Below are 25,293 nucleotides of genomic sequence, written 5' to 3'. Positions count from 1 at the left end.
AAACAAGGCAAATTGGTAGTTGACGGGCGCCATCTGTTCAACTTCCGCAAGCCAGTCGGCGGTTTGCGTTTCCGGTTTGGGACGGCCAGCGAGAAGGGAGGCGGAGTAGTTGGTTTGGTGCGGTAGCCGCTGGGCAAATCTTCTATTACTCAGGAAATATGGTGAGTGGGCACTGTTTCGACATTTCCCGTTCACCGGCGACGTTTCTGACGCTTTACGCAATGCCTACCGTGATACCCGGCCATCCGCAATGCCTATTACTGCATCTTGCTTTCGGCTACTTGGGTTATGTCACCCATCGGATAGCAATGATCCGCCTTACGAAGTAAAAAAAAGAAAAAAGGATATCTGCTTCATCTCGGTGCATCTTTATCATTGCGTTGTCTTCATGTTACTCTTCAATGCCTCATCTTTTTCAGATACGCTTTATTCTTATTCAAAACCGGGCCGGCAAGACGAGGTTAGCCAAGTGGTACATGAACTTTGACGACGATGAGAAACAGAAGCTAATCGAAGAGGTTCATGCCGTCGTGACGGTCAGAGATGCGAAGCACACGAATTTCGTCGAGGTAAGTCCTTCCATATCAGAGGCGCTATCTTTCCAGCCCTTCATCTTTTATTTTTTATTTTTCTTGGGCTTCATACAACACTGAACCATCTCTAGCATCCTCACCCGGTATCAATGGTTATTTCCAACATTGATCGGAGTGCCCTCCGGCAACTTGTTCGTGTGCGTGCGCTTCGCTTTATCTGAATTTATGTTACGCTGAAGTGATGTACACATTTATGTGGTGTTCATGTGCCACGGAGAGATAGTTCTTATCTTCAGGATTGGGACAATTTTTATGTGCGCGCTTGCTAGTATGTCCATCATTAGTTATGTCGCAATAAGCGCTGTGTGTTATCGAACTGTTTACTTTTGTTTGTTGTTCGTTTGTGTTTCCAGCTTGCATAATTGCTCAATAGCCCTCGGTGCTGCGTGGCAATGTGCTCCAATTGACGCACATAAAGGCCCACAATTGAAATGAACCTGCTGCAAGATGGAATTAAGGCAAAAATAAATCGCAACTCCTGGAAAGTATGACTGTCTTAAAGTGTAGCCTATCTTTCAGCTTTGAGAGGTTGGTTAATAGCACCATGAGGACTAGTTAAATGTGGGAAATAAAACTGACATATTCATTGGCATAATGCTGACAAGCCATATTCACTGTGTGAACTCGAGGTGGTCTGGTAGCAAAGCGGACTGTGATAGCCAGGTGATATGGTCCATCACTGGTACCGGTCAAACAACCTCAATTGTGGCTGTGTGGACTAATCACTGGATCACACAAGACCGCGCTCTGTTGGGACTCAGGGTAGCGTATCCCATCGCTGTCATTCAGTTGTTCGGACCCAGGGTTGCGTACCTCACCGCTGTCATACAGTTGTTGAGTCTCTGGGTCCGAGCAGCCATTACGGTTCCATGGCTGGTGATGTGCAAGGTGCCGGGCAATTGAGAGGCCCAGGGCAATGTCCAAGAGATGAGAAAAAGGGTTTATTTACAAACTTGCATGATGGTTTACATGTACCAGCACGAGTAGTACCACCCGTACAACTAGGAGCGCTAGTACAATTCGTAGCACAGACCCACAAGACTGCAGATCCTTTTCTTATGCGCTTCTTTTTCCCCTTTCTCTCGTAGGGAAAATTCGCTGTTCTTCTCTACCAAGCACAATCTTGGAACCGTTCGCAAAATCCTACCCGTGATGTCGTATCGTTTCACGTTACGTATTCCACGTTGCACAGTAATTCCTTTCACATCATGCTGGAATCTGTTCTGGTTCATCAGAATGGAACTGTCATAACAACGCAGTATAGCAGCCCCAAGTGTCTCTTGCTTCTGCGCTAATGGCAGCCACCCATTAGCTTGGCTGTTTTATTGTTGAGTGCAAGCTTTCAGCTCTCAATTTCCAGCCACACAGGTGAACACATGTTAGCTGACGGACCATTTGTGTAGAAAGCATCATTGTGAAACATACATGTTGACAAAACCAACTCCTACCCATTTACAGTTTGGGGTCGCAGGTTGCAAGCAAGGGGTTGCAAGTTTTGATTCCCAGCTGCAGCAATGGTGCTGCAGTCAGGACAGAATACAAAATGCTTGTGCACTCAGCTTTATAGGCCAACTGCAATGAAACCTTGGATTGCGTGAAAAGCCTAGTTTAAGATAGTGGAGATATAGACAAGCCTCTGTGCAAAATTTGACGTTTGATATACGAGCGAGAGCATCATGAAAGGCTCTCAAACTTAGCAGTTTTTTTTATACCAGAAATGAAAAAAAAATCACGCCATTACCACTCGCCAGAAGTGATGCTTGACCTATAACGCACAGCTCCTTGGCATGATTTCGGTGATAAGGAGGCTGCCTGCGGTGTGCTGAAAAATCTCGGTGGTGATGTGCCAGTACTTACATCGTAGCGACAGCCACTACGTACATGCATTGTTTGTCTAGATGCTGTTTAAAGGCTACAGACAAGAAAACTATACAGTTACCAGCCCTGCGGCTTTGCCAAGATTCTATACTTAAAAGAATGAGCCAGCTAGCCTAAACCGAAGTTTTGTCTTTAGATAAATGCTTTGTATGGCATCAGACTGTGTGTGTGTGTGTGTGTGTGTGTAACAGCTCAAGATCCTGAAGTCAACGTCCTGCCGCCCAGGTGACCAGCATGGCTATTTTCTGGTGGAGAATTAAATGTAGTGACCAGCCCCACTCGTAGAAGCAGAGTGTGCTGCTCCCATACAAAGATGGATCCGGCAGCTTAAGACTTGCGCTTACTCCTAGCTTTGTTGCGGCTATATCTAAACACAAGGAAAACGGGCCAAACCAAACTACCACTTATGCTATACACAATTCACGACAAAGAGAAGTGTTCATCTTTGTTAATGCGTTCAACACAGCACTGTGTTTGTTGCAAGACCCCACACACCATCAGTGACGCATTACTCGTTGGCCTGCTTGCTTCCTTGTGGTCATTCTGGCGTCCTCTGCGCAGTTCCGCAACTTCAAGATAGTGTACCGGCGCTACGCTGGCCTCTACTTCTGCATCTGTGTGGACGTGCACGACAACAACCTGGCCTACCTCGAGGCCATCCACAATTTTGTGGAAGTGCTGAACGAGTACTTCCACAACGTTTGTGAGCTGGACCTCGTCTTCAACTTCTACAAGGTGGGGCGCCACGCATGACGTCTGTGCTGGTTGCTGGGAAAAAATATCCTCGTCTCCCAGTCCCAGCTTAACATAGATTCAGGAAGCATCCTCTAGAGTAATTTTAGCGCACTTCAACAAATGTGCTTCGTCTTCCCGAAATGTGCAACTTTGCCTCTCATTATACCAGCTGCGACAAGGGTTGCTTCTAAAAAATCTAGCCGCGGGTCATCTGGTGCAATTTGTACTGATTGCGTCAGTGCTTCGAGTTTTATCTGATCTACCACGCATATAAAGCAATGAGATGTTTGCAATGTACAAAAACTGCTCAGTTTGCAAGTCAGCTGAACCTGTCAGTTCACCAGTTGGCTTGGCCAACACCTGTCATGTTCATGCAAGGTCGGTAGGTGGCGATTCAGCCAACTTGTCAGCCTGCCACCTGGCCTGACTCGCATCTGTTGCAGTATGTGCGAGCTTGAGCAGTTGGCTCATTCCAAGCCTGTCAAATTCATGCAGGCAAAGTTATTTCCAATTTGCTCGAATTAGCAGATGCATGCTCAAAGCACTCACTTCCATTTGATAAAGGCAACTACAACTAACCGTGGTCACCATCGGCACCGCCTCTTTTTTTCCCCACCTAGGTGTACAGTGTCGTGGACGAGATGTTCCTCGCTGGCGAGATCCGAGAGACAAGCCAGACGAAAGTCCTCAAGCAGCTGCTGGTCTACAACTCGCTGGAGTGAAGCGGCAGAATCATCACGGGCTCTCTGGCAAAAAAAAAAAAAAAAAGCTTCTTCTCCCACCTCACCGCGCACTGACATGCATGCAGAAGGGACAGACAGGTTCAACCGAGAGGGAGCGGGCTGGCGACGTGCACGTGATGAACAACCACATTCCCTTCAACTGGTTCCATGCGCATTCTTTTGCAGGAGTAACTCTCTGGCATGCCAAGCCTTCTGCTTCTGAAGTACACTTCTTTGTTCTGCAGTTGCCTGCCCGCTGCGCGTCTCTGTTTTACTCAATAGCACTGCAGAGTTGATGTGCCAATGGCATCAGCAATACTCCTCCTGGGTCTAGGTACCCGTCCTCCTCGCACCCTGATGCTCTGAAGTGCGATGCATGCTTTCTTCTTCTGATGTTCTGTTCCGGAAGGTAGATTCGTGGTCTGGATTGTCCGAAACGTTGAACTGCTTTTACTGTTTGTAAAGAGAGCGATACGAGTCGTACTTGAGTGATATCGCAAGTGCAGCTGATTTTGCTGCGGGCATTCTTGGGTGTCCTTGATATTGCTAATCTGTGTGTTGAGCTGGTTTCCAAGGTGGACACGACGGTTAAGGCACACATTGCGATGCTGATGCTTGTTTGCTAGATAACGGTGCATTTTATTCGGTCAGCGCAAGCATCAAAACTACAGCCAGTTGCCTTGCTTTCTTTTCTTTTTTTTCTCTGCAAGCTGGGATTTTCTTGAGTGGCAAGGCCCTGGGATTTTAGGACACTATGACACTTGTTGCATAGCAACCTATTGAAGCTTAAAGAGCGTTTGTCAAAAGCCACTTTCTTGGACACAATGAAAACGTAGAATCTACGACACAGCGATTGCTGAAAAAGAAACTTAAAAAAGTGCTATTTTGCAAATGTTACTTTTCTTAAACCCATTTAGCTTGTACCTTCAGTTGAATGAAATAAGGCAGTTGTACAGAGAGCATTGCCTCTTTAACACACTAACCCGCTGCACAAGATATCCTGTTATTGACAGTTCATTAGCTTTCTCCTCGTTGCTTGTAATAGTTTAAGCCGCACAAGAGTGAAGATGTATCTTTCTGTGCGGCACTTCATACATCGACCCAAGGTATAGTGAGTGTGACCATCTGGTTATGGCGTGCACTACCAAGCAACTTGTATGGCTTATGTATGCACTGTGATGGTTTGTGGAGGGACACGGGGGGGTGGTGTGGGAGGCTGTACCAGTGGTGTGTAGTATTATGTAAAGTCATAACCTGTATAACAAACACTTGTACATAAAATGCCTATCCTTACCGATCATGTTGTTGTCTTAGTGCTTCCAAGACTCAAGCCAACACAGAGTCCACAGCAGTGTTGGTAACATCATTTTTGGACAGTCGCAAGGTCATGACCCAAAATGCTTTATTTTTAGTGTAAAGTCAATACGTGGTGATAATTATGAGTTTCACCTTGTTAACGTTTGAGGGTTGCCGGAGCCGTGTATGGCAGTAGCAAGGCCGGTGGCAACACCTTGTGACGATTTGCCCAACTACAATACATTTGAAAGATTTGTGTCGTGTCATTGAAGCATGACAGTAAAAGTGCAGCACCTTAACCATTGTTTCTACCAATGCTTTAAAATAGCACTTAAGTAGATGATAGGTCACAGAAGTATTAGCTTGGCATGCTCTCCGGCTACTCTGTCACCAGATGTGGTTACCAGCATTGTTGCTGCCATACACCTCTCCTGTAACCCGGTATTTTGCAAATGCCAATGTGTCTATGAACAGGATAAAACTCTGGCATGATGACTTTCTCAGAACTTTTCTTTTATAGTTGTTGGACGTCCTTTATTTTTTAAGCTATATCTTCAATTTACTTCCTGCGTTGGCGAGTGAATGGCGAGAATGTAAGAAACAAAAACAACCCCAGCCTCGTAAAATGGTATACAATCTCAAGATATTGCTTTGCCTAGAAAAGCGTCTTTGATGCACTGAGATGGCTGACTAATAAGCTCTTAAGTATGCCTCAGAAGTTGGCAAGCAGAGGTACATATCCCCCATGAGATAAAAATTGGGGTGAAGCATTGACGTTTGCAGACTGTTTAAATCATCATCATCAGCCTAGTTTATGTCCACTGCAGGACGAAGGCCTCTCCCTGCGATCTCCAATTACCCCTGTCCTGCACCAACAGATTCCAACCAGCACCCGTAAATTTCAAATTTCATCGCCCCACTTAGTCTTGTGTCGTCCTCGACTGTGCTTCCGTTTCCTTGGCACCCATTCTGTAACCCTAATGGTCCACTGGTTATCTAACCTCCGCATTACATGACCTGCCCAGCTTTATTGTTTTTTCTCTCTCTTAATGTCTATTACAATATCGGCTACACCTGTTTGTTCTCTGATCCAAACCACTCTCTGTATCTTAACGTTATGCCTACCATTTTTCGTTCCATCGCTCTTTGCGCGGTCCTTAACTTGTTGTCAAGCTTCTCTGTCAGTTTCCAAGTTTCTGCCCCATATGTCAGCATCAATAAAATGCAATGATTGTACACCTTTCTTTTCAATGATAATAGTAAGCTTCCGGTCTGGAGCTGACAATGTCTGCCATATGAGCTCGAATCCATTTTTATTCGTCTGTTAATTTCTTTTTCGTGATGAGAATTCCCTGTGAGTAATTGACATAGGTTAAATTTACTCCTTCACAGACTCTAGAGGCTGACTGGCAATCCTGAACTCTTGTTCCCTTGCCTGGCTATTCATCATTATCTTTGTCTTCTGCATATTGATCTTCAACCCCACTCTTGCACTCTCTCTGGTAAGGTCTTCAATCATTTGTTGTAGCTCGTCTCCAGCATTGCTGAACAGGACGTTGTCTGCAAATCGAAGGTTGCCGAGATATTCACCGTTGATCCTTACTCCTAAGCTTTCCGAGTTTAATAGCTTGAATACTTCCAAGCACACAGTGAATAGCATTGGAGAGATTGTGTCTCCTTGTCACCCCTTTCTGCATAGGTATCTTCCTACTTTTCTTGTGGAGAATTAACATTGCTGTGGAATCTCTGTAGATACTTTCCAAGCTATTTACATAAATCGTCCTGTACTCTTTGCTTACGTAATGACTCTACGACTGCTGGTATCTCAACTGAGTCAAATACCTCTTCATAATCTATGAAAGCCATATAGAGAGGCTGATTGTACTTTGCAGATTTCTCGATTACCTGAATAATGTCGATGTGATCCATACTAGAGTAACCCTTCCTGAAGCCAGCCTATTCCCGTGTTTGACTAAAGTTCGGTGTTGCCCTTATTCTATTGGAAATTATCTTGGTTAATATTTCATATAATACTGGGAGTAAGTTAATGGGCCTATAATTTTTTGGGCCTATAATTTTTTCATTCTTTAACGTCTCCCCCTTTGTAGATTAGTATGTATGCATTCTTCCAGTTCTCTGGGACCCTTGAAGTCGATAGACAGTTTGTATAGAGAGCTGCCAGTTCTTCAAGCATTATGTCTCCTCCATTTTTGATTAAATCAACTGTTATTCCATCTTCTCCTGCCACTTTTCCCCGTTTCATGTCTTGCAATGACCTTGTAACCTCATCGCTAGTTATAGAGTCTCTGCAACCTGTTCATTACTGCTTCGAATGGAGGTATCGTGGCTCCTCCGGGTACTGCACAGGTCAGTATAGAATCCTTCCGCTGCTTTTACTATATATTCGAGATTGCTGATGATATTACCCTGCCTGTCTTTCAGTGCATACATTTTGGTTTGTCCTGTGCCAAGTTTCCTTCTCACTGATTTCAGGCGTCTATTTTTTATGGCTTCCTCAGTCTTTCTCATGTTACAATTTTGAATATTCCCTATTTTCTCCCTGTTGATCAGTTTTGACAGTTCCGCAAATTCTTGTTTCTTGAGTTAGACACTTTCACTCTTTTGTAGTTTCTTTATTAGGTCCTTTGTTACTTGGGAGAGCATGCCTTGGTGCCTTACCTCCCACTTCAAGTGCTGCCTTTGAAGCCGTCTAGTTACGGTTTCATTCATTACCTTTATGTCATCGCTCGAGTGAGTTCGGACGTTAAGGGTTGCCAGGGTCAGTTTCCAAGGACGTCACTATAAACGTCTTTAAACTTTCCAACACCAGTCTGTAGTTGACCACAACTGATTGCTGTGATGGCCATTGTGTAGATGAGCTCGCATAGCCAGATATAGACATGAAATGTGTGCCAGCACAGTTACCTGCCGGCAAAGGCAAGCCAACATTGTTGCTTAGTACGTAGTCTCGTGCTGCTGGGGGCAGTGGGTGTTGAAAACGGTGTGCCTTTTAGCACTGCACTGTGTAGTGCAGGTGTTCCCTTAAGAGCGACTGGTTGCCAAGGAAACAGAAGCGCAGTCGAGCATTGCCTAAGACCACAGAGTTTCGCGCCTGTGCAGAAACATCAGGCAAATACTGAAATGAGCGTCTCATGTGGGAATGATGAGTGGTACATGGATTTGTCTGATCTTTGTGCTTGTGACTTTGGAAGTTTTTGTGGCTTCCTTCATTACACTTTATCTGCCTTCGTTGTCCTAAATTTCTGAGCAATCTATAGTTTTTCATGTGCAGGAGACTGTGAGAACATGCACAGTTGCTACTAATTGCAGTGGTTAAGCGCGTCAAGGTGGCTGAATCGAAATGTGCCAAGTGTCTCAACCTGCTAGCTTGCCCACGAGAAATTCATAAGGGCGTTTTATGCTGCTCGTCGATGCATGCGTCTGACATAGTGGTTTTAATATTGCACTTCTGTGATAGAGATCCTGTGCTCAGAGTCCTGTTGTCGGGCAATTTTAATAATGATCATGTAAATATTTATTGCACATTAGTTTGTTGAAAATGAGCTTACAAAGCGACAAAGGCGTCTGAAGCCAGAAGGACGAAGTTTAGGCAAATCTATGTACTAACCATCATCCCCAAGCTGGCTGAAGTACCCCGCTTGTGGCTGCCCTATACACTAGCGCCAGAGTCCCCTCTAGTAATTGTTGCGTGAAATTCTATGCCAAAGACTAAGTGGTGCAACAAAATTAGGTAATGTGCAAGCACAGGATCGAGCCAGCTGACACAAGACGAGTAATGGGAGATCACTGGACGAGGCCTTTGTCCTGCAGCGAACGTAAAAGAGCAAGGATGACAGCAGTTGGCAAGGATTTATACCTTCAGCACAGAGGTATCCTCAGATCTGCGACAGCACAGAGAGATGACAGGTACTTGGGCAGTGGCAGCACCAAGTTGATGATTACTGAACCTAAACAACTTTGCCTACAAGAAGTTTAGCAAGCCTTTTGTGAAGAATTTCCTTCATCCAAAAAACGGCACTTAATCATTCCAGCTCTTGCACTCGAAAGAGCAAAAGCATGCTGCAGCCGTGGTATCTCCCATTCGTAGGCTATTTAGAAGCAAGAACCACCTTCACCCCTGCTGGTAAGGCTGCATAAGCTGTACTCCTTTTTTTTTTCCAGGTTTTTATCTGGATTGCCTTGGATTGCCTTGTGAAGTGCAGAGTGCACAAATGCCATTGCATCAAGTGGGTCCGCACTGTCAGGCGGTAGCACTCTCTTTTTTTTTGTAAGTTTAACCACCTGTATTAGTAAAGCAAAGAAATTCAACTTCGAACAGGCCTAAGCCTTAGACTATTGTCACTCCCAAAGATAACTTGGTGCCTATAACGTTCTGCTGCTGCGCATAAGAGTTTGATTTCTGGACATAGCAGCCACATTCCTATGGGAGCAGAATGCAAAAGCTTTTGTGTACCGAGCTTTGGAACACACATTAAAGAACTTCAGGCCTTCAAAATTAATGCAGAGCTCCGAACTACAGCGTGCCTCATAAGCAGATCATGGTTCTAGCCCATAAAACCACAAAATTAGTTATTTCTGGTTTACTAGTGCTTTTTAGACTACGGGTGAGACTTCCTCTTGTCAAGTTCACTACGCTAAAGTTCATTATTTGCATCTTCACTCTTGTAGTCAACTGTACACCGCCACAACACCACATGCTTTGGTGACTCAGTAATTGCGGCATTCTGCGGAGAACAAGTTTCAGGGGTTGATTCCCAGCTATGATGGTTGCATTCTACATTTCAATGAGGCAGAATGTGGACATGCACAAGTAACATTGCATTTTACGTTAAATACTAACCTTGCGTAATCAAAATTATTCGAAGCCCTGTGTGACAGCATTGGACTCTGGTACGCATACTCTAATACTAATAGCAAACACTGGGTGCACATTAAAGGATCCCAGGTGGTTCAAAGTAATCTGCAGAACCCTGTCTCGCTTTCAGACATAACTCGCCAATCAACCATAGGTTACTTTACACCACCTTTGGGGCATAATCGTCACTCAACCAAGATCACCACCAAAGTCAATGCCCCACTACATCATGGAGCAAGCAACACAGTGCAGCACCAAGGCCGACGCACACCACTTTACTCCGCAGAAGACTTCGAAAGTTCTGACGCAACATGTTTGGCAAGCTTAACACGTTTGTGCCTCCTTCGCTTTCTGCCAGCCTCCGGGCCAGCCTGCACGGCGTCCGACGACGGCCTCTTCGGGGCCTTCTTCGGCTTCTTGCACGACAGCGGGTTGGGCCCCGCGGGTTTCCTCCGCTTCCTCTTAGCCGCCGCTTCGTCCTCCAGGAGGTTCTGTTGCCTCTTGAGCTGCTTGACGACCTCCATCTGCCGCTCGGGGGCCTCCGACTGCGCCCGCAGCGCCTCCGTGCCCTTCTTTTCGCTCTTCTCCGACGGCTTCTCGAGAGTGATGGCGTTGAAGAGGTAGAGAAGCGGCACGCCTACCAGGGCGCGCAGTCGCTCGCTGAGGTCGTGGTCCTGCGTGGCGACCATGTAGTGGTCCGGGTTGCGCTTCCGCACCATGCTGTGGAAGCAGTTGGCGGCCGTGATGGGCTGCTTCTCGTGGCCGCAGCGGCGCACGGAAAATTGCTTGATGACCAGCGTGGCCCCGTACAGCGTTGGGCCGAGGCTCTCCGTCTCGGTCACGGCGCAGACCGTAGTGCAGAGTTTGACTTCGTCGCCGAGGTACCTAAATTATAAGAAAAAAAAATATATATATATACATGTACGCAGAAGAACCGTGGCTGTCTCGCTCAGCTTTTGGTTCGTTAGGTGCTGTCAGCCGTTAGGTGATGTCCAAGTTGCGATTGGATGGCTCCTGCACTTACGAACAATTCTCCCATAAGAGTCTACAACCTCGATTTAAAAATACTGAGTAATCGCGTCAAGAAGGATTGGTTGGGTAGTGGGAATTTACTACACTTCGCGCTGGTTGGGTAAGTGGCAGTTAATACGCGGCTATGATTTGAATCAATGATTTGTCTTCTGCATCGCGTGTCGTTCTAAGTAACCAAAGTCATATTGTTACGCTTTATGGAACGAAATACCGGCCGATTTCTCGGCGCGAAGCTCCGAACAGAAAAGCGACGTCGCCTGCAGCTTAGAGACATGGAGAACTCACTTCGGCATTTGATCTCTGATGTTCACTTTGTACTTGAGCGCAGCTGCGCAAAACGTGCCGTCCACGAGGATCTGATACGGTGGTCGGAATCCGAAGGCATTTTTGTAGAAGCTGAGGTGCCTCTGGACCCGCTTGTAACGGTTTATCCTCATTCTGCTCTGTCAACGTGCGCGCTACGGCATGATCAACTACACGTGTCGGCGCACGTAGGAAAACAAGACGTGAACATAGCGATCGTGTGGATATCGACGTCTAAACAACGATAATGTCGATGCCAGTGACATCTTCAAAGATTAGAAGCAAGAACAACGAGAGGCGTATGCAGCTACAAGAAGAAAGAAAGAACAAAAGCGTAATCTTAAAATATTGAATCTGAAGCACTTCAAGAGAAATTTAATGCGTGTTTGGCAAAAATATAAGGAGGGCCAAAACGTAAAATGGGAAACGTATGAACGCTGCATATGCTCCTTCGACTACGTGGCCGATATGGTAAATGTGGTGCGCTAGCGCAGTCTTAATGCGTGTCCTAAACATTTTGAAAACTGCAAATATAAAAGAAAAAATACGTCCCAAGCCCGGCGCTTATGTGCTCGTGCGTTCAACAGAAGTCGACTTCTCCGCATTTCTAGCCACTACCCAGTACTATGCACGTCACCTGTACAGGTGAGGGTATCTGCGACATGCATGCAGACACCTTCTGATCTCGTGAGCATCTTCGTTTTAACGGCGTGGTAAAGATTAGGAGGACGCGTATACTAATTCACAACCGAAATATTTCATCGGGACGATTGAAATTTGCATTTGAACCTGACTGCAATTTACATATGCGCGACGAAGCTGTCCATCTGTTGACAGTCGAGCGCGCGTGTTTTAGTATGCACCAAGACAACCTAGCTGTTCAGGTTAATTACTATATTTTAAGAGGCCGACATTACATGCACATCAATTAAATCACCATGTCCACGTAAACAGCCATGAAGATTCACTCATCAGTCATATTGCCTTTTTACAACTGTTCACTTTGCACGCATGTACATGTTGCAAAATTGAAGCCGAGCATGTACCCATCAGCAGGAATCCAAAGTCAATAAGCGCATCACCCAACTGTCTCCAAAATCAACTATGGCATACATTGGTGTTCCAGTTGGTAGTTTGTAAAAGCCTCCTCTTATAATATTTGAAGATTTAAACCTCGATATAACGAAATTCTGGTTATAACAAAGTATGTAGCTTTTTATAACTTCCGATCCATAGAACACCATATATTTTGAACCTCAATATAGTGAAGTGTGTTTATACATGCTTTAGTATAACAAAATATTATTGCTGCTGCAAGAAATACCATGGTGTCAAAGACATTCTCAAAGATTTGGCAATAGGGGCACTACAATGACATTCCTCTAGTCTCTTAGTCTAGCGGCCAGAATCCTAGGCCAGAGAAAGTTAGATAGAAAAATTCAAATAATTTGGACTCCGGCGCACGAAGCCGTCCCCGGCAACGAGGCGGCCCACGAGCTGGCTCGAGATCTCTACCGCCAAGCCGCTACGGGGCCCCTCGATGACCGAGGGAGCGGAGAGCGCATGCTAAAATATGGGAGATCACGCAGCATTATAGATTGGCTCGTAGACCGGTATCCCCGGCAGGCCCAAAATTAAACAACAGGCAAGCAGTCGCGTGGAGACGACTACAAACTTACACGTATCCGCACCCGGTTATGGCAAACCACATGTTCCCCGAGGCCAGGAGCAATAGATGTAATCTTTGTGGGGCGAGAGGGACCCTCGACCACATAATATGGGAATGTCCGTACTCCCCCGGGGGAACGCACAAAATAGGTAGTAGGGACACCTGGGAGATCCTGCTGCGCAGCTCGGACTCTGAGCTCCAGCTCCGGCTCGTGCAACTGGCTGAAGAGGCTGCTGGGACCCAAGACCTCCCAGCCTGCATCTGAGGCGGCGGCACTCGCCCCCTGACCTGCGTGTCGGGGGGTGGGTAGACCACCTTATCCGTTGGAAAATAAAGTTTATTCTATCTATCTATCCAGACCCACACATTTTCTCAAGATACTTGCCATAAAAGATCCCATGCATTCAAGCATACTTTTTCTGTTTATTTTCTTTAAGTATACAAGATCACTCTTTTAAGCATGGATGGCTTATTATCCAGGGCTTCGCAAACCTCTTGCCATGTGTGCAATGCTTTACTATAGGGAACAGCTAATTATCATGCAAGGCCATGTCAGGGCTGCAAGGTGACTCATTCACGAGTTCACTCGAGGAAGTTGGATGGGCACGCAGACACAGTGTCATGGTTCAACATGGTCCCCCTCAGTCCCAGCTTTGGCTGCCATTGAAGCTTGCCAAAAACTTCGAGGAGGCATACTGTTGTGTGCCGGCCACTTTGCAGTAATGGCACTTTGTTCAAGAGGAAAAGTTGCAACATAATCGCTGTTTCAGAAGAAAGTCTCCACCATTCTCGTGCCAATACTTCACTGCCACTGCACTCTTCATACTGCTGAGTGGCATGCACACTTGTTGACTGGAACTTCTGTAATCAAACTGATAAATTCAGTCTTGTAATTTGTAACTATGCAAAACATTCGTCTTGAGCTTCTTTATTTGTTGAAACTACGCCAGCATTTCCTCGCACTATTCAGTACAGATGCGCTTCTGCTCATCTGTCAAAGTGTGAGGCACACGTCACGATGAAACTTTGACTCACAGATGCTAATGCAAGATTTTTGCAACTGCTGGCGATGCAGTCTGTAGGGACAGTTCAATGCCCTTCAAAATATTGTTCTTGCACATATTCTTTTACACAGCGGTAATGTTTTCCATTGATTGTGGTCGCCAGGCACCCACTTTTATCCTTGCTTTTCAATTAGGTTATGTGCCTTCTGTTAATTCCTAAAACCAGCAGAAAATTTTCACTTGGCAAAATTCTGCTGCAAGCACCAAATGCGTTCCAGTTCTGGCAAAACTATTTCTAAAATAATGAAGTCATGGCGCGAAGAAGCTCGCTGTTCAGCTCCATTGCAGACGGTCAGATTGCCAAGCAGTCACTAACAAATGTCTTACTACAAAAATCTGCAGTAGGGCAAACAAATTCGGACTTGTCCTGGATGAATCAGAAAGGGGCTGCTACTGGCCGTGTTTCTGAAAGATGTATCAGTAGAATTGTAGCATAGTGCATCTCAAAGCTTTCCTAGTAACCTTCGTATGTTACTACATACCTTTTTGCGAGGAAGAGGAGGATTTGAGTAGCCCACTCAAAGTGTCACAGAACTTGCATTTTCTTTCACTTTTTTATAAAGTCCTTTTGTTGGTGGGCAAGATTAGGTGGGCGCTCCGAGCGCAACACCTTGACAATGCAACTTACTTAGCCTCATCTCTCCACAAGCAGCCCAACTTGCTGTCCCTTTTCAATATATCTTATTCTGGCCAATGTTTATGCCGTTGCCACTCCTACTAGTCAAGATCCATTGACAGTACATCCGGTGACTGGCACTCATTCACGGACATACCGAAGGCAGCGAAGGAGCCAGTTTGGCTACCTTTAGTGTATGCCATTGTCATGGTTCATTTATGGAAAGCGACTAATAATAATATAACTATTCATGTTTTCTATTCAAATGAAGGATGAGAGCATTTGATTTCAGAAGTGAAAGAAGAATGTATATTTATATATAGAAAGAGGGAAGAAAACACATAAACAAAGGATAGAAAAAAAGAAAGGATAAAGAGCACTCTGCACTGCTTATAACGCAGTTCTCATTAATTAAAGTCACCGCTCTTCTAATCCTATAGTTGTTAGGTGTGTCTGAATACACAAGGACAGTAGACTGAGAGCGGGGTGCGGCCTACCAACAGTTCTGGCACATGGTCGCGTAGGTGAAGAGCGCCCAGCCGTCGTTGACGGAAGGCACTGGGAATGTGCGAACTCCAGGTTGTCACGTGATGGGACCTTGTACTGGCTCAGGAGGCTAGGCAGTCCAGGTTCTGGAAGCTCGGGCCCACGGCCCGACGGCTTACTCACGCTCCTGGCGGACGCAGACTTCTTCGGCGCTCACTTGTGTCCGAACACCACCACGCCGTTCTAGGGTCTCCCCCTCACCTCTTCTTCCTTCATTTTCTTCCACGTGGCCCATAGTGTTCCTTTCTTCTTAGTTCCATCTCTTCATGGTTGCTTTCTTCTTAGTATTTTGTTTTGACGGCGCATCAGATATCATGTACGTCCCTTCGTCGTCATCAGCTTCTTGCACTCACCCATTCGTTCTCGATGTTGTCTTCACCGCGCAGCTCCCTTTATCTACGACACTGGTTCCGCGTAGTGTCACTCCGTAACACACAACAGCCATACAGCGCCTAAAAAAGGACTGTGAAAGACATGCAATTTGGAACAACTTACATATGCAAGCTTTCCAGCCTCCTCCATACTTGATTAAGTACTCCAAGAAAGGCTTTCTAGATGTAGAATTTATAGCGGGAAAAGCCTAGCGTAAGAAATGCAGTGCAAGGAGCAGGCACCAGTAAACTGTCTTGCGCACCACGCTTCTTGTCCTAGCCTTGTCCTGCGCTGCAAAATTACTTCGTTATGAAGCAACCCGCCCAAGAAAACATTTTGGCTTTGCGGGTAGCTCGTATGGAGTAGCAAGCATAAGGAATGATAGGAACGGGACGTGTGGAGGTTGTCCCGAGAGTTTTGGCACACACACGTGCGCCTCTTGACGGTGTTGCAACCAGCATTATGCCTTGTTCCACGTAACCACCGCACAACAATCACTTCTCAATGGCACAGACAACCAAACAGCATGCACAAATTGGTCTCCTATAGTGCTTAAAACAAAGATATCTCGTCCCTGCCCCCAAAGTAAAGAAATTGGGCCCATTGAATAGTCTTAATATTTTCAAGTTAATCCCTCCATTACATTTATGAATGTTACCCACGATTATTGTGTAAATTAATGCCATCCGATTCTTGGCAAATCTTTTTTGGTGCGCCACTGCCTTCGAGGTCATTAATGAGCAACCCTGAAAAAAAAAATGGCATACTTCCCCTTTTTTTTTGAAGCAGCAGAGCACGCAAGTTTGACAGGAATTTGTCGAGTATTTCTTGAAAAACTTTTATTAAAGTCTCCCAATTTCCAGAAAAAATGTCTTGAGACGATGGGTGGTGTCCGAATCCACACCCCAGCGACGGCTCCCTTTGATCTTGTCTGATAATGAAAAGTAACTCGCACTCTTTCGACATGTAAAGAATGGGATAATGTTTATTGTTACATGATGCAGCGATACATAAAATGGGCAACTGTGTTCACACTTCGGGGACACATGTTGCTATGCTACACAATGGGATACAGTAAAAATAAAAAATCTCAAGGGTACAAATCTGACTTTTTTTTTCCTTTCTTTTGGCCATGCATTCAGAGCATGCGACATCTGAAACTAAAAAGAGCATGTTGCACTTATTCGCATACCACAGTGAAAACAAACAAGAACACTAAGCAAGAACAGTGGCGTTCTGACCTTCTTATTTACATGAAAATATATGTATTAAGATGAACGTGCATGAGCAAATTGCCAGTGAAAGAAAAATGACCTGTCCAGACAAAACAGGAAATGAAAGAAGCTTCCAGAATATGTTGGAGTAAAGTCGTCTAAAAATGAACTGCAAATCAAGACTGCAGGTGAACAGCTTCTCGCGACGTCTAAGCTATTTCTGAATCCAACAAAGTGATCTGTCTCTCTGGTTTTAATACATAACACCTGCGTTGGTTTTTTTATCTCAGAGGCTTGGCTTAACGCATGCTCTGCGATTGCATTTCATTCTTAGACGACCGCAAAACGACTCTATGCAGTTGAGTTGAGAATCAGACTGAGGACCTTCGTGAAAGCATCGGCTTGTAACGTGCAGAGTTTCGTGAAACATTTTATTTTGAGCACAAGTACAAATGATACACATCATGGCATTGGAGGTATTTAAATAATCATAATAATAATAATAAAGATATCCACCACAACAAGAGTGCGGATAAGCAGTGCGGCTTCTGCACCTCGAAACAAGTGCAGCAAGATGTCAGACAAGGCTTGTCTCAGTTATTACTCAGCAATTGAATGCTCTTTGCAAAAAACAACAAAGATAAAGCAAATGAACAACAATGTATAAAATACCAGGTACCAAATGATCCTCTGCGATTTTTCATCCTAGCAAACACAGGCCTAAAAAAAAAAAAAAGAATTACTGCCACTCGGCGCACAGATGTGACTATTTCTTAGAAAGGATGATTAAGTTAATCAATAGGTATGTTAAAAATAAATCCAATGCACTATTACGCTCCGTACGAGCTACAACGCTTGAGTGTGTTGCTATGCGCTTTTGGGTTGTAGCTCATGTTAAGCGTGTTAGTACACCTATGTAATGCATTGTGCATCAAGATCACAGTCATCTTGAAAACACTTGACTGTACAGCTTTTGGCTTCTTCAAACGCCGATATAACAAGTTGCTGCATGTCGTTCGAGCTAACCTTATAACGATTCCTGGCAGACATAATTATGAATTCACCAAGCAAATCAGGAGACAAAGAAAAAAAAGCCAGCCAGCTCAAACAGCTATCGGCTGCAATACTTTTTGCCTTGACAATACAGACACAGTAAACTGCAGCAAATCTTAAGAAAATCACTGTAATTTATATTGAGACACTGCGTAAATAGAAATTCAAATGTTTAGGAAGAACTCATTTCTAAGTCTTAAGAAAAGCACTGTACTTATATTGCGACACTGAGTAAATAAAATTCAAATGTTTACGAAGAAGTCATTTCTACGAACTAAGGTAAAGGAAACGGAATTCATCAAAGCAAATAAAACGTATCTAACAGAACATACCGTGCAATCTATCTGTTGCCATCTTAAAACTAACTTGTGCAATTTTTTAGCTTTTGAAAAGCAGGCTAAATTACAATAGAACGTACTTCTGCAAAGCTTTGCTTTCTTAAAATTAACTTCCACAGTTTGTAAGCTTTTTAAAACCGAGCCAACGTAAATAACAGCATAGTCACAGCGATTGTAGTGGCACCAAAACGCAGGCGCATGCTAAGCAAGCTCAATTTGTACATGCTAGATTTAGCAGCGAAAGTTGTCAACGCACAGATCACTTGCGAACACCACAGTGATCACTAGTGCCTCCTAAGGAAATGGCCGAGCCCGCAGTACTCGGACTTCTGTCACCGCCTTCCCAACAGCGCTCAGAGCCCGGCAGGTGAAACAGCGAAGCTGGCTACATCACAACAGAAAGCACGCGATCCTTGGCCATTGCCGGCACCGACACGGCGACAAGTTCTGCAACAAGACTGTCAACATGTCTCGTAACCTAGAACGTACTGATCTCAACTAAACCTAGGAGCGCAACAGTCGCCTACAGATCTGAATGGGGGCCAATTCCAATGAGACCATTTGAACAGTTAAGATATCTTGCAATGATTTTCTCATTTCAGAAAATGAAACGAGCAATTTGTGAGACTTTTCCCAAACCGCAACTTTTTAAGAGTCGCATGGCAGCAAAACGGGTGCTTCCCGTCTTTCGCAAGAGGAACCGACTTCGCTGTCTCTGCCGATTTCTGGGCGTAGCTGGGACGGGTCTTTGCACGCATCAAAATTGAAGGAAGTGATAAGTGCCCTCGTGAATACAGCGCACATACATGCTTTGTACAAAGCAATGAGTAAAAACAGATGGATTTTGATGTTGTTAAAAGCCAAGAAATTGGCGATGGGAAAACATTTGCTCTCATAGTCCATGTAGACTACGACAGGTTGTTTAAGCATTCCAGCTTCCTTTAAAAGAAAGCGTGACAATTTCAACAAGCGTTTAAAAAGCATCACACATGTGCACTCTTAGTGATGATGTTCTGTGACGTGCTTAATAAAAGTTCTTTCATTGTTTTGACTTTACATGCCTCCTATGACAGGGCAGAGCTTGCCCATGAAGCATTTCACCACTGCAACGTGGTTGTGTAACGAGTTGGCACAGCAACGGTTAAGCGATGCCAACGTAATGTTCAGCGGGAAGCAGGTGACAAGGTGCCCATGCCGGGCACAGGACTCGAAAATGATAAAACCGGGCTACATGAGGCTGGCAAATCGATTTAAGGAAAATCGATTTACTGCGTTAAAACAAAAAGTACCAGAGCGAAAGGCAAACTTTGCCCTACAAGGTATACCATGAGGCTGCTTCTCTTCTCAGTCTCCATGCCGTCTGCGGCAAACTTGCGGCTCAAAGGTAGGCCCAGTCACGCGCGTCCCAGGGTGCCAAGCTTGTAAAATGAAGCCCTTCTTTTCTCTCTTGCGGATATTGCGGAGGAGCGCAGAAAAAAAAGGGGGGGGGGGGGAAGGTAGGCAGCGATGGGGTTGTGAAACACACAGGACAGGCGGTGACAATGTCGGAAGAGAGAGTCGGATGGAGAGATGAGGGAATCCAGTGGCCAGATGGCAAAATCAGAAGACGTAGGGCATGAGCCGGTACTTGACTCGCTGGGTGTAGTTTGCCCAGAGGTCGCCGTAGCGCTGCCGACACTTTCGCTCTACCTCTAGTGTCCTCGTGACGAGGAACATCGTACACATCAGCAAGCTGTAGAAAGGCAGCACGTGGTGGAAGCCTGCAGAGGAGATGGCGGCAGTCAGAAGAACGTCAGTTGTAGTACGGCCTGTCCACAACATTACAGTTTAGTTACGGGCAAAATCTGTATGTCACCCTTTAATATATGAGGCATCAGTCACACCTGGCTGTCACCACACCACAAGGTTGAGCTTATACCAACTGCTTTTGCCAAGCCCCACAGGAGATTTTTCGGCCGCTTCTCTTGGAGGGACTGACAACCAACTTTTATGGTAGCCATCTTTTTTAGTGCAATGGAAAGAAAGCTTATTGGTCAGAGTGTCGAATCACGCAGTTGTAAGGCGGAAAACACCGTGGAACATTTTGGAATCAGAATTTTTCTATCTGCAGTGAGGATGAAGCCGTTCACTGAAAACATGCTGGAAAGGTGAGGGTGATAGCGATTATGCGCCGGCATTAGTAGGAGGACCGACAAGTGTGGTCATAGGTGCGAGAAAGTATTATTTTGGTTATCAAGCCGATGTTCCTATGATTCACGTTTTCCAAAGTGTTAAATTATTTCCACAATAACAGCTAAGACTTTTGTGGTTTCCTGTTCAACAGCTTTTGTTATTAACAAGTCAAAGGTGTTTTTTTAGGCCAATTCAAGTTCTCTAAAGTTAAAAGACGCTTTTACACACGATATACAGTTCAGTGTGTTGCCATAGCTATGCACGCGCTTTTGATTTCTGAAGCATGTCGTCTCTCGAAAATCTCAGTGAGCTGGAACAAAGGATTTTAGCTGGCATGTGTGCTCAGAATTCTGCACGTGTACAACAGCAATCACGTGCGCCGCCATGCATGGAGGCACGCGTGTTGAGGCTTGTTAGCGTGGACTTTTACTTTGTAATACGCACAGAATAAAGCGCAAATGAGTAATAATATACAAACTGCAATTTTAAGCAATAAGTATGCAGCACTTAATAACAGGTGACTTTGTACATAGAGTAATGTCATATACTACAGCCGAAGCACCAAGGCTTCCCCACTACGTTCATGCCCCTTACTGGTTTTTGAGACATTATTTGCCAATTTGAAATTATAATTTCTACTTAAATAGCGAACAGTGTGCTGGTTTCTATCACTATAAATCATTGTCATCTCTTTTTCATCCACGCCTCACAACACATTCTGGCTAGTTGTCAGTTCCTTTAATGTTTCTTGAGCTTGCTGGCATTCAGGCTACCTATTGAGGATAATTCTTTTTCATAGAATGCAGAAACCCAACATGTATTCTTGCATTCACCAGCTCTTACATATAGTTCCAAGTTTCACAGGGCCGAAATTGTAGTATTTAGAGATGTAGCCGACATGAGATACAAAAGGAGCAACCTAAGAGGCATCTGCATCATTCTTTTAGCACAAGGTAGTGTAGTAAGTGAGGACAATAATCCATTTCGGCCATATTGTCTACACAGATAAAAGAAAGAAGAACCAGCCTCCCAGAACATGCGCGTGAGAATATGGAATGATCAATTACAATTCTGAGGAAACATTCACATTTCCTTTCATTTAAAATCCTGGCTGCACTTCTTGCGTGAGCCAGGTCTGAGGCTACCTTTTGCAAATCTCTGCTAATCTCCAATACTAGGGATGATATCCAATTGCTGGTAACCACCAGAGACGTTCTTAATAATTATTCTTTGGTTCCTTGGGTGTCGCAAAACTTGGAATACTGCGGTGTGTCTGGCCACTTAGGCATTCATTCTGGTAAAGCTTTTCTTTCTTGTGAATTTCTAAACTCCAAAGTTGTGGAGGGCACATACATTAAACAAGTAAGTACAGTATAATGTTGGACCGTTTTAACATAATGTTGGATGTCCGGCCCTTGGGCACCCTGTTAAAGCCAGAGACCAGAAGGATGAACTGTCACAATGGGAAGTGCTATAATGTGTTTCCAGGAATGGACCAATTTCACTACACCACTGCTTCTGCAAAGCTTGCTGGTAGTAGTTGGGCAACTATGATAAGGAACATGCCACATTTGTACTCTGACAGACCTGTTTAAATCCTGAGAGAGGTGAAAAAAAGGGTCCTACGGTAGGAATGGGCTAAGCCGAGCCCCTACCCCCCCCCCAGCCTTCCCCCTCACGTGCCAACTTCTCCCTAAAGTTTTACAACAGTCATCGTCCTTGGCATTCCCCTCTACCTCGCTTAAATCTACAGCACAACGGGAAAGCGGCGAGGAATACTGTCATCTCGATGCTGACAGGGCTGCTGTGCATGCGTGATGAATGCGGTGAAATCCCTCTATTCTGCGCATCATGTCGATACTGACCACAGGGCAGGGCAAAGGCCAGGTGGCACAGAAGGTCAGCCAGGTAATTTGGGTGCCGCACGATGCCCCAGAGGCCGGAGACAACAAGGCGGTTGCCCGAGTTGTCCAACAGGTAGTCGATGCCTGCAGAGTGTGACGCCATTCCCAAGCACAGTCAACAACACAGTGGCACTTCTGTACAGTCACTGCCATCTGGGATGGCAAAACTGGGTTTAAAAACAAAAATCAACAGATCGATATCACCGCTTGTGAGGGACGACGCATGGGCTGGGGATTCGACTCCCTGCAGGTACATTTCAGCGGGGGTGAAATGACCACACACCAAGCTTTCGGTGCATGCTTGACACTTTCGTGACCGCACCTATTCCCATCGATAGCGTGTTATCGATAGTTACAAATTCAAATTTTACCGCTCTCTGAGTGCTTATGGACAGCTAGCGCCATCTAACAGGTTAAAGAGGAACTATTTTATCAGTTTCGTTTCTGTGTTTCTCTTTTCTACCGCGTAAAGTGCCATCGTAGTCGGGGTGACGATTGCTCCTAGTTTCAAAGATGGCATCTACGTCGTGCACGGCTGCTTCATGGAAACGGCAAGTGTCGACTAATTCTGATGCATCTGGGCTAGAATTTTTGGATGATGCTAGCAGCACAGACTTGGAAGACGACTTCAAATTCGTCAGACTTTAGTACAGACGGCGAAAGTGTATCAAACCGACCTGGAACGTGAACAGGCGTCCACCGGTGATTTTCACTTACTTTTCTGACTGTTTCATCACTGCCGCGCATTAATCTAAGTATATACGGCGTGTTCTTAAGGTCACAGTCCTTATCCGCAGGGTGTCAACATTGTTCAGGTGGGACCGAACGACGGAATTAACCGCCACCGGCTGTGCAGAAAGTGGAGTTTTTTACACGAACACGGCCAGCAGTGGACCTTGGCACCGCACTCCGGAGTAACGCATTCACTAGGGCCAATGGTTTCCTAAGTATCTACAGAAATTTTGCACATACAGAGCTTATATTTGCAGGATTATTGCATACAGCACTTGTGCTCAAAATGTATATTTCGATTTTTTTTAATGTTCATTTTGTGCAAAGCAGCATTGATGTTTTTATCGATCTTTTTCGTTTTTGTTACAATTTGTTTTAAAGGGGCCCTGAAACGGTTCGGACAAATTTTGTAGACGCGTAGGGTAAAGCTTAAGTAGAACATTGGCACCACAATTTAAGTGAAGCGTTACGTATTAATGGAGCTACAAGCGATAAGAAGTTACCCTCCTCCCTAGCCATGCTTTTCCTCCTCAACTCATTTGCCGAGCGAGCGGGGCTAAGCTCCGCCTTCACTGGTTCTGCGTCACGATGCGATGTCACATCGTCCACTTCCGGTTGTTTTGGAGCCCGCCCCCGCCCGCGCGAGACCTCTCCGCTAGCTGCTTGGCCGTCGACCCCAAGCGAGAGCTATCGAAGCAGCGTGCATTGCGAGAATTCTGTCGTAGCGTTGAACGTGTTTGGTATTCCGGTAACCACAGGCAAGCTGGTCATTTCGGCAAATGACTGGAGGCATAAACTCAAGTTGATGAAGGAACTTTAGCGTAGACGTACGTGAGCTGGCTGATCAGTCTGCACGGTCCAGACACTTGTTGACGCAGCGCTTAACCATCCAAACAAAGCACTAATATTGCTCTAACCAAGTGTAAAACATTTTAAACATATATAAAAACAACGCGTTGATGATTACACTCCTGCGAAACATTTACACCAGCAGCGAAGAAGAATACATTTTGTTACTGCTACTGTGTCTGGTTGAGCTCTATGCCACCAGGTGGCTGCACATGCAGACCATTCACATTTGCGCTTTTGTTCATCTCCTGAAACGACGCGCAAGGGGACACAGCCAGGCCCTGTCCCCTTTGCGCTTGCGTTAACCCTAATACCAGACTCGTGAAACGCTATTGCGTTAGTAATCTTCCGGTATAAAGTGACGGCCACAATCACGCTGATCCTGTCGCCGATCGGATAGCGGCATTCCGATGCGCAGCAGTTAGTTCGCTTGTATGCTGCCTTACATAGGGACACGATGTCGCAGCTTGGCATATTGCCAGTCGCTACGTTTGCAGTCCACAAGGCAACGAAGTCGAATCATAGTGTTCGCAAAAAGACTGAGACCTACTCTGACCGCGGAGCTCCCGTCAAAATGGAGTACGTTGTAACACAACCAGACGACACCTGCTGTGTGCCGGAAGTGCTTAAAAGTGTACTGAAAAATTGTTCTTGTGCATTCTCTTTACGTTACTTTCTTTTTATAAAAACAAATTAACTAACATTCCAGCTATTACGAAGATCATTTGTTTACCATAAAGTTGGAAAAATTATCGATCACGCGCCCTGGTCAGCCAATAAGATAGCTCGCCCCACTGGCGTCATATGGGTGATTTCCGTCATATGGGTAGGGGCGGCTTAAAATTCCGCCGAGCAGTGTGCTGCGATCGGCAGCGATGTACATTTTTAAAACCTTATAATAAATTACACGCTTTACGCGGAGCACTTAGATGTGTCAATTAATAATCAGAAGGACCTACTCTAACGACTCAGTACGTTTGTAGAAAATCATCAAAAGCGTTTCAGGGTCCCTTTAATATTTTTTCATATTATTTTTAACAAATATGTTGTTCGAAATGAATACCGCTGGGAAGATAATTTCTTCCTCTACAATTTGGTACTGTACACTTTATCATCAGGTATTTTCTGTGGCAGGGAAAAGAAATTATTTCCTAGACCACGTTAAAAGTTTCCAAGAACTGTGGGTCATCAAAGTCAATTCTAAGACCCCAACTGCAGCAGCTCTCATAGCTCAACGACGTTAAACCCCACGAATCAATACAGTAGCGATCCAATTGAGTGATATTATCACCCCTCCTCCAATTTATGGGATCAAACCACGTTTAGATG

The 25,293-nt window shown here is 45.1% G+C and overlaps 3 protein-coding genes across 13 annotated transcripts in view; 1 reads left to right on the top strand and 2 right to left on the bottom strand.

Annotated features, from left to right (window-relative positions):
- The first annotated feature begins 23 nt into the window (after window positions 1-23).
- Window positions 24-5,225, top strand: AP-2sigma (adaptor protein complex 2, sigma subunit). The gene is made up of 4 exons (XM_075699284.1): window positions 24-161; window positions 420-569; window positions 3,033-3,206; window positions 3,827-5,225. Exons 1-4 carry the CDS (start codon window positions 159-161, stop codon window positions 3,926-3,928), a joined length of 429 nt encoding a protein of 142 aa, XP_075555399.1. The 5' UTR covers window positions 24-158; the 3' UTR covers window positions 3,929-5,225.
- LOC142587913 (rRNA-processing protein UTP23 homolog) lies at window positions 4,120-11,647 on the bottom strand. Its single transcript, XM_075699283.1, has 2 exons — window positions 11,418-11,647; window positions 4,120-10,985 (listed from the first exon to the last, which is right to left on the bottom strand). Exons 1-2 carry the CDS (start codon window positions 11,567-11,569, stop codon window positions 10,376-10,378), a joined length of 762 nt encoding a protein of 253 aa, XP_075555398.1. The 5' UTR covers window positions 11,570-11,647; the 3' UTR covers window positions 4,120-10,375.
- A 5,022-nt stretch (window positions 11,648-16,669) lies between these two features.
- The window catches only part of LOC142587908 (delta(14)-sterol reductase TM7SF2-like), a 46,053-nt gene continuing 37,429 nt past the window's right edge, over window positions 16,670-25,293 (bottom strand). For all 11 annotated transcript variants that reach the window (XM_075699269.1, XM_075699275.1, XM_075699270.1 and 8 more), the window contains 2 exons: window positions 22,345-22,467; window positions 16,670-20,067 (listed from right to left, as the gene is read on the bottom strand). In XM_075699269.1, the coding sequence (XP_075555384.1) occupies window positions 19,907-20,067; window positions 22,345-22,467 (284 nt within the window). In that variant the 3' untranslated portion in view covers window positions 16,670-19,906. The remainder of the gene's footprint in view (window positions 20,068-22,344; window positions 22,468-25,293) is intronic.

The sequence above is a fragment of the Dermacentor variabilis genome, chromosome 7 (assembly GCF_050947875.1).
Source record: "Dermacentor variabilis isolate Ectoservices chromosome 7, ASM5094787v1, whole genome shotgun sequence".
Taxonomy (NCBI): Eukaryota; Metazoa; Arthropoda; class Arachnida; order Ixodida; family Ixodidae; genus Dermacentor; species Dermacentor variabilis.
This window is presented reverse-complemented; position numbering and strand designations above follow the sequence as displayed.

What these genes read in the sequence shown, in the direction of transcription:
- LOC142587913 (XM_075699283.1), bottom strand. Translation starts at nt 11,569, where the DNA reads ATGAGGATAAACCGTTACAAGCGGGTCCAGAGGCACCTCAGCTTCTAC. An exon ending in ATCAGAGATCAAATGCCGAA is followed by an intron (nt 10,986 to 11,417) that starts GTGAGTTCTCCA and finishes CTTATAATTTAG; the next exon opens with GTACCTCGGCGACGAAGTCA.
- AP-2sigma (XM_075699284.1), top strand. An exon ending in AGCACACGAATTTCGTCGAG is followed by an intron (nt 570 to 3,032) that starts GTAAGTCCTTCC and finishes TCCTCTGCGCAG; the next exon opens with TTCCGCAACTTCAAGATAGT. An exon ending in TCGTCTTCAACTTCTACAAG is followed by an intron (nt 3,207 to 3,826) that starts GTGGGGCGCCAC and finishes TTCCCCACCTAG; the next exon opens with GTGTACAGTGTCGTGGACGA.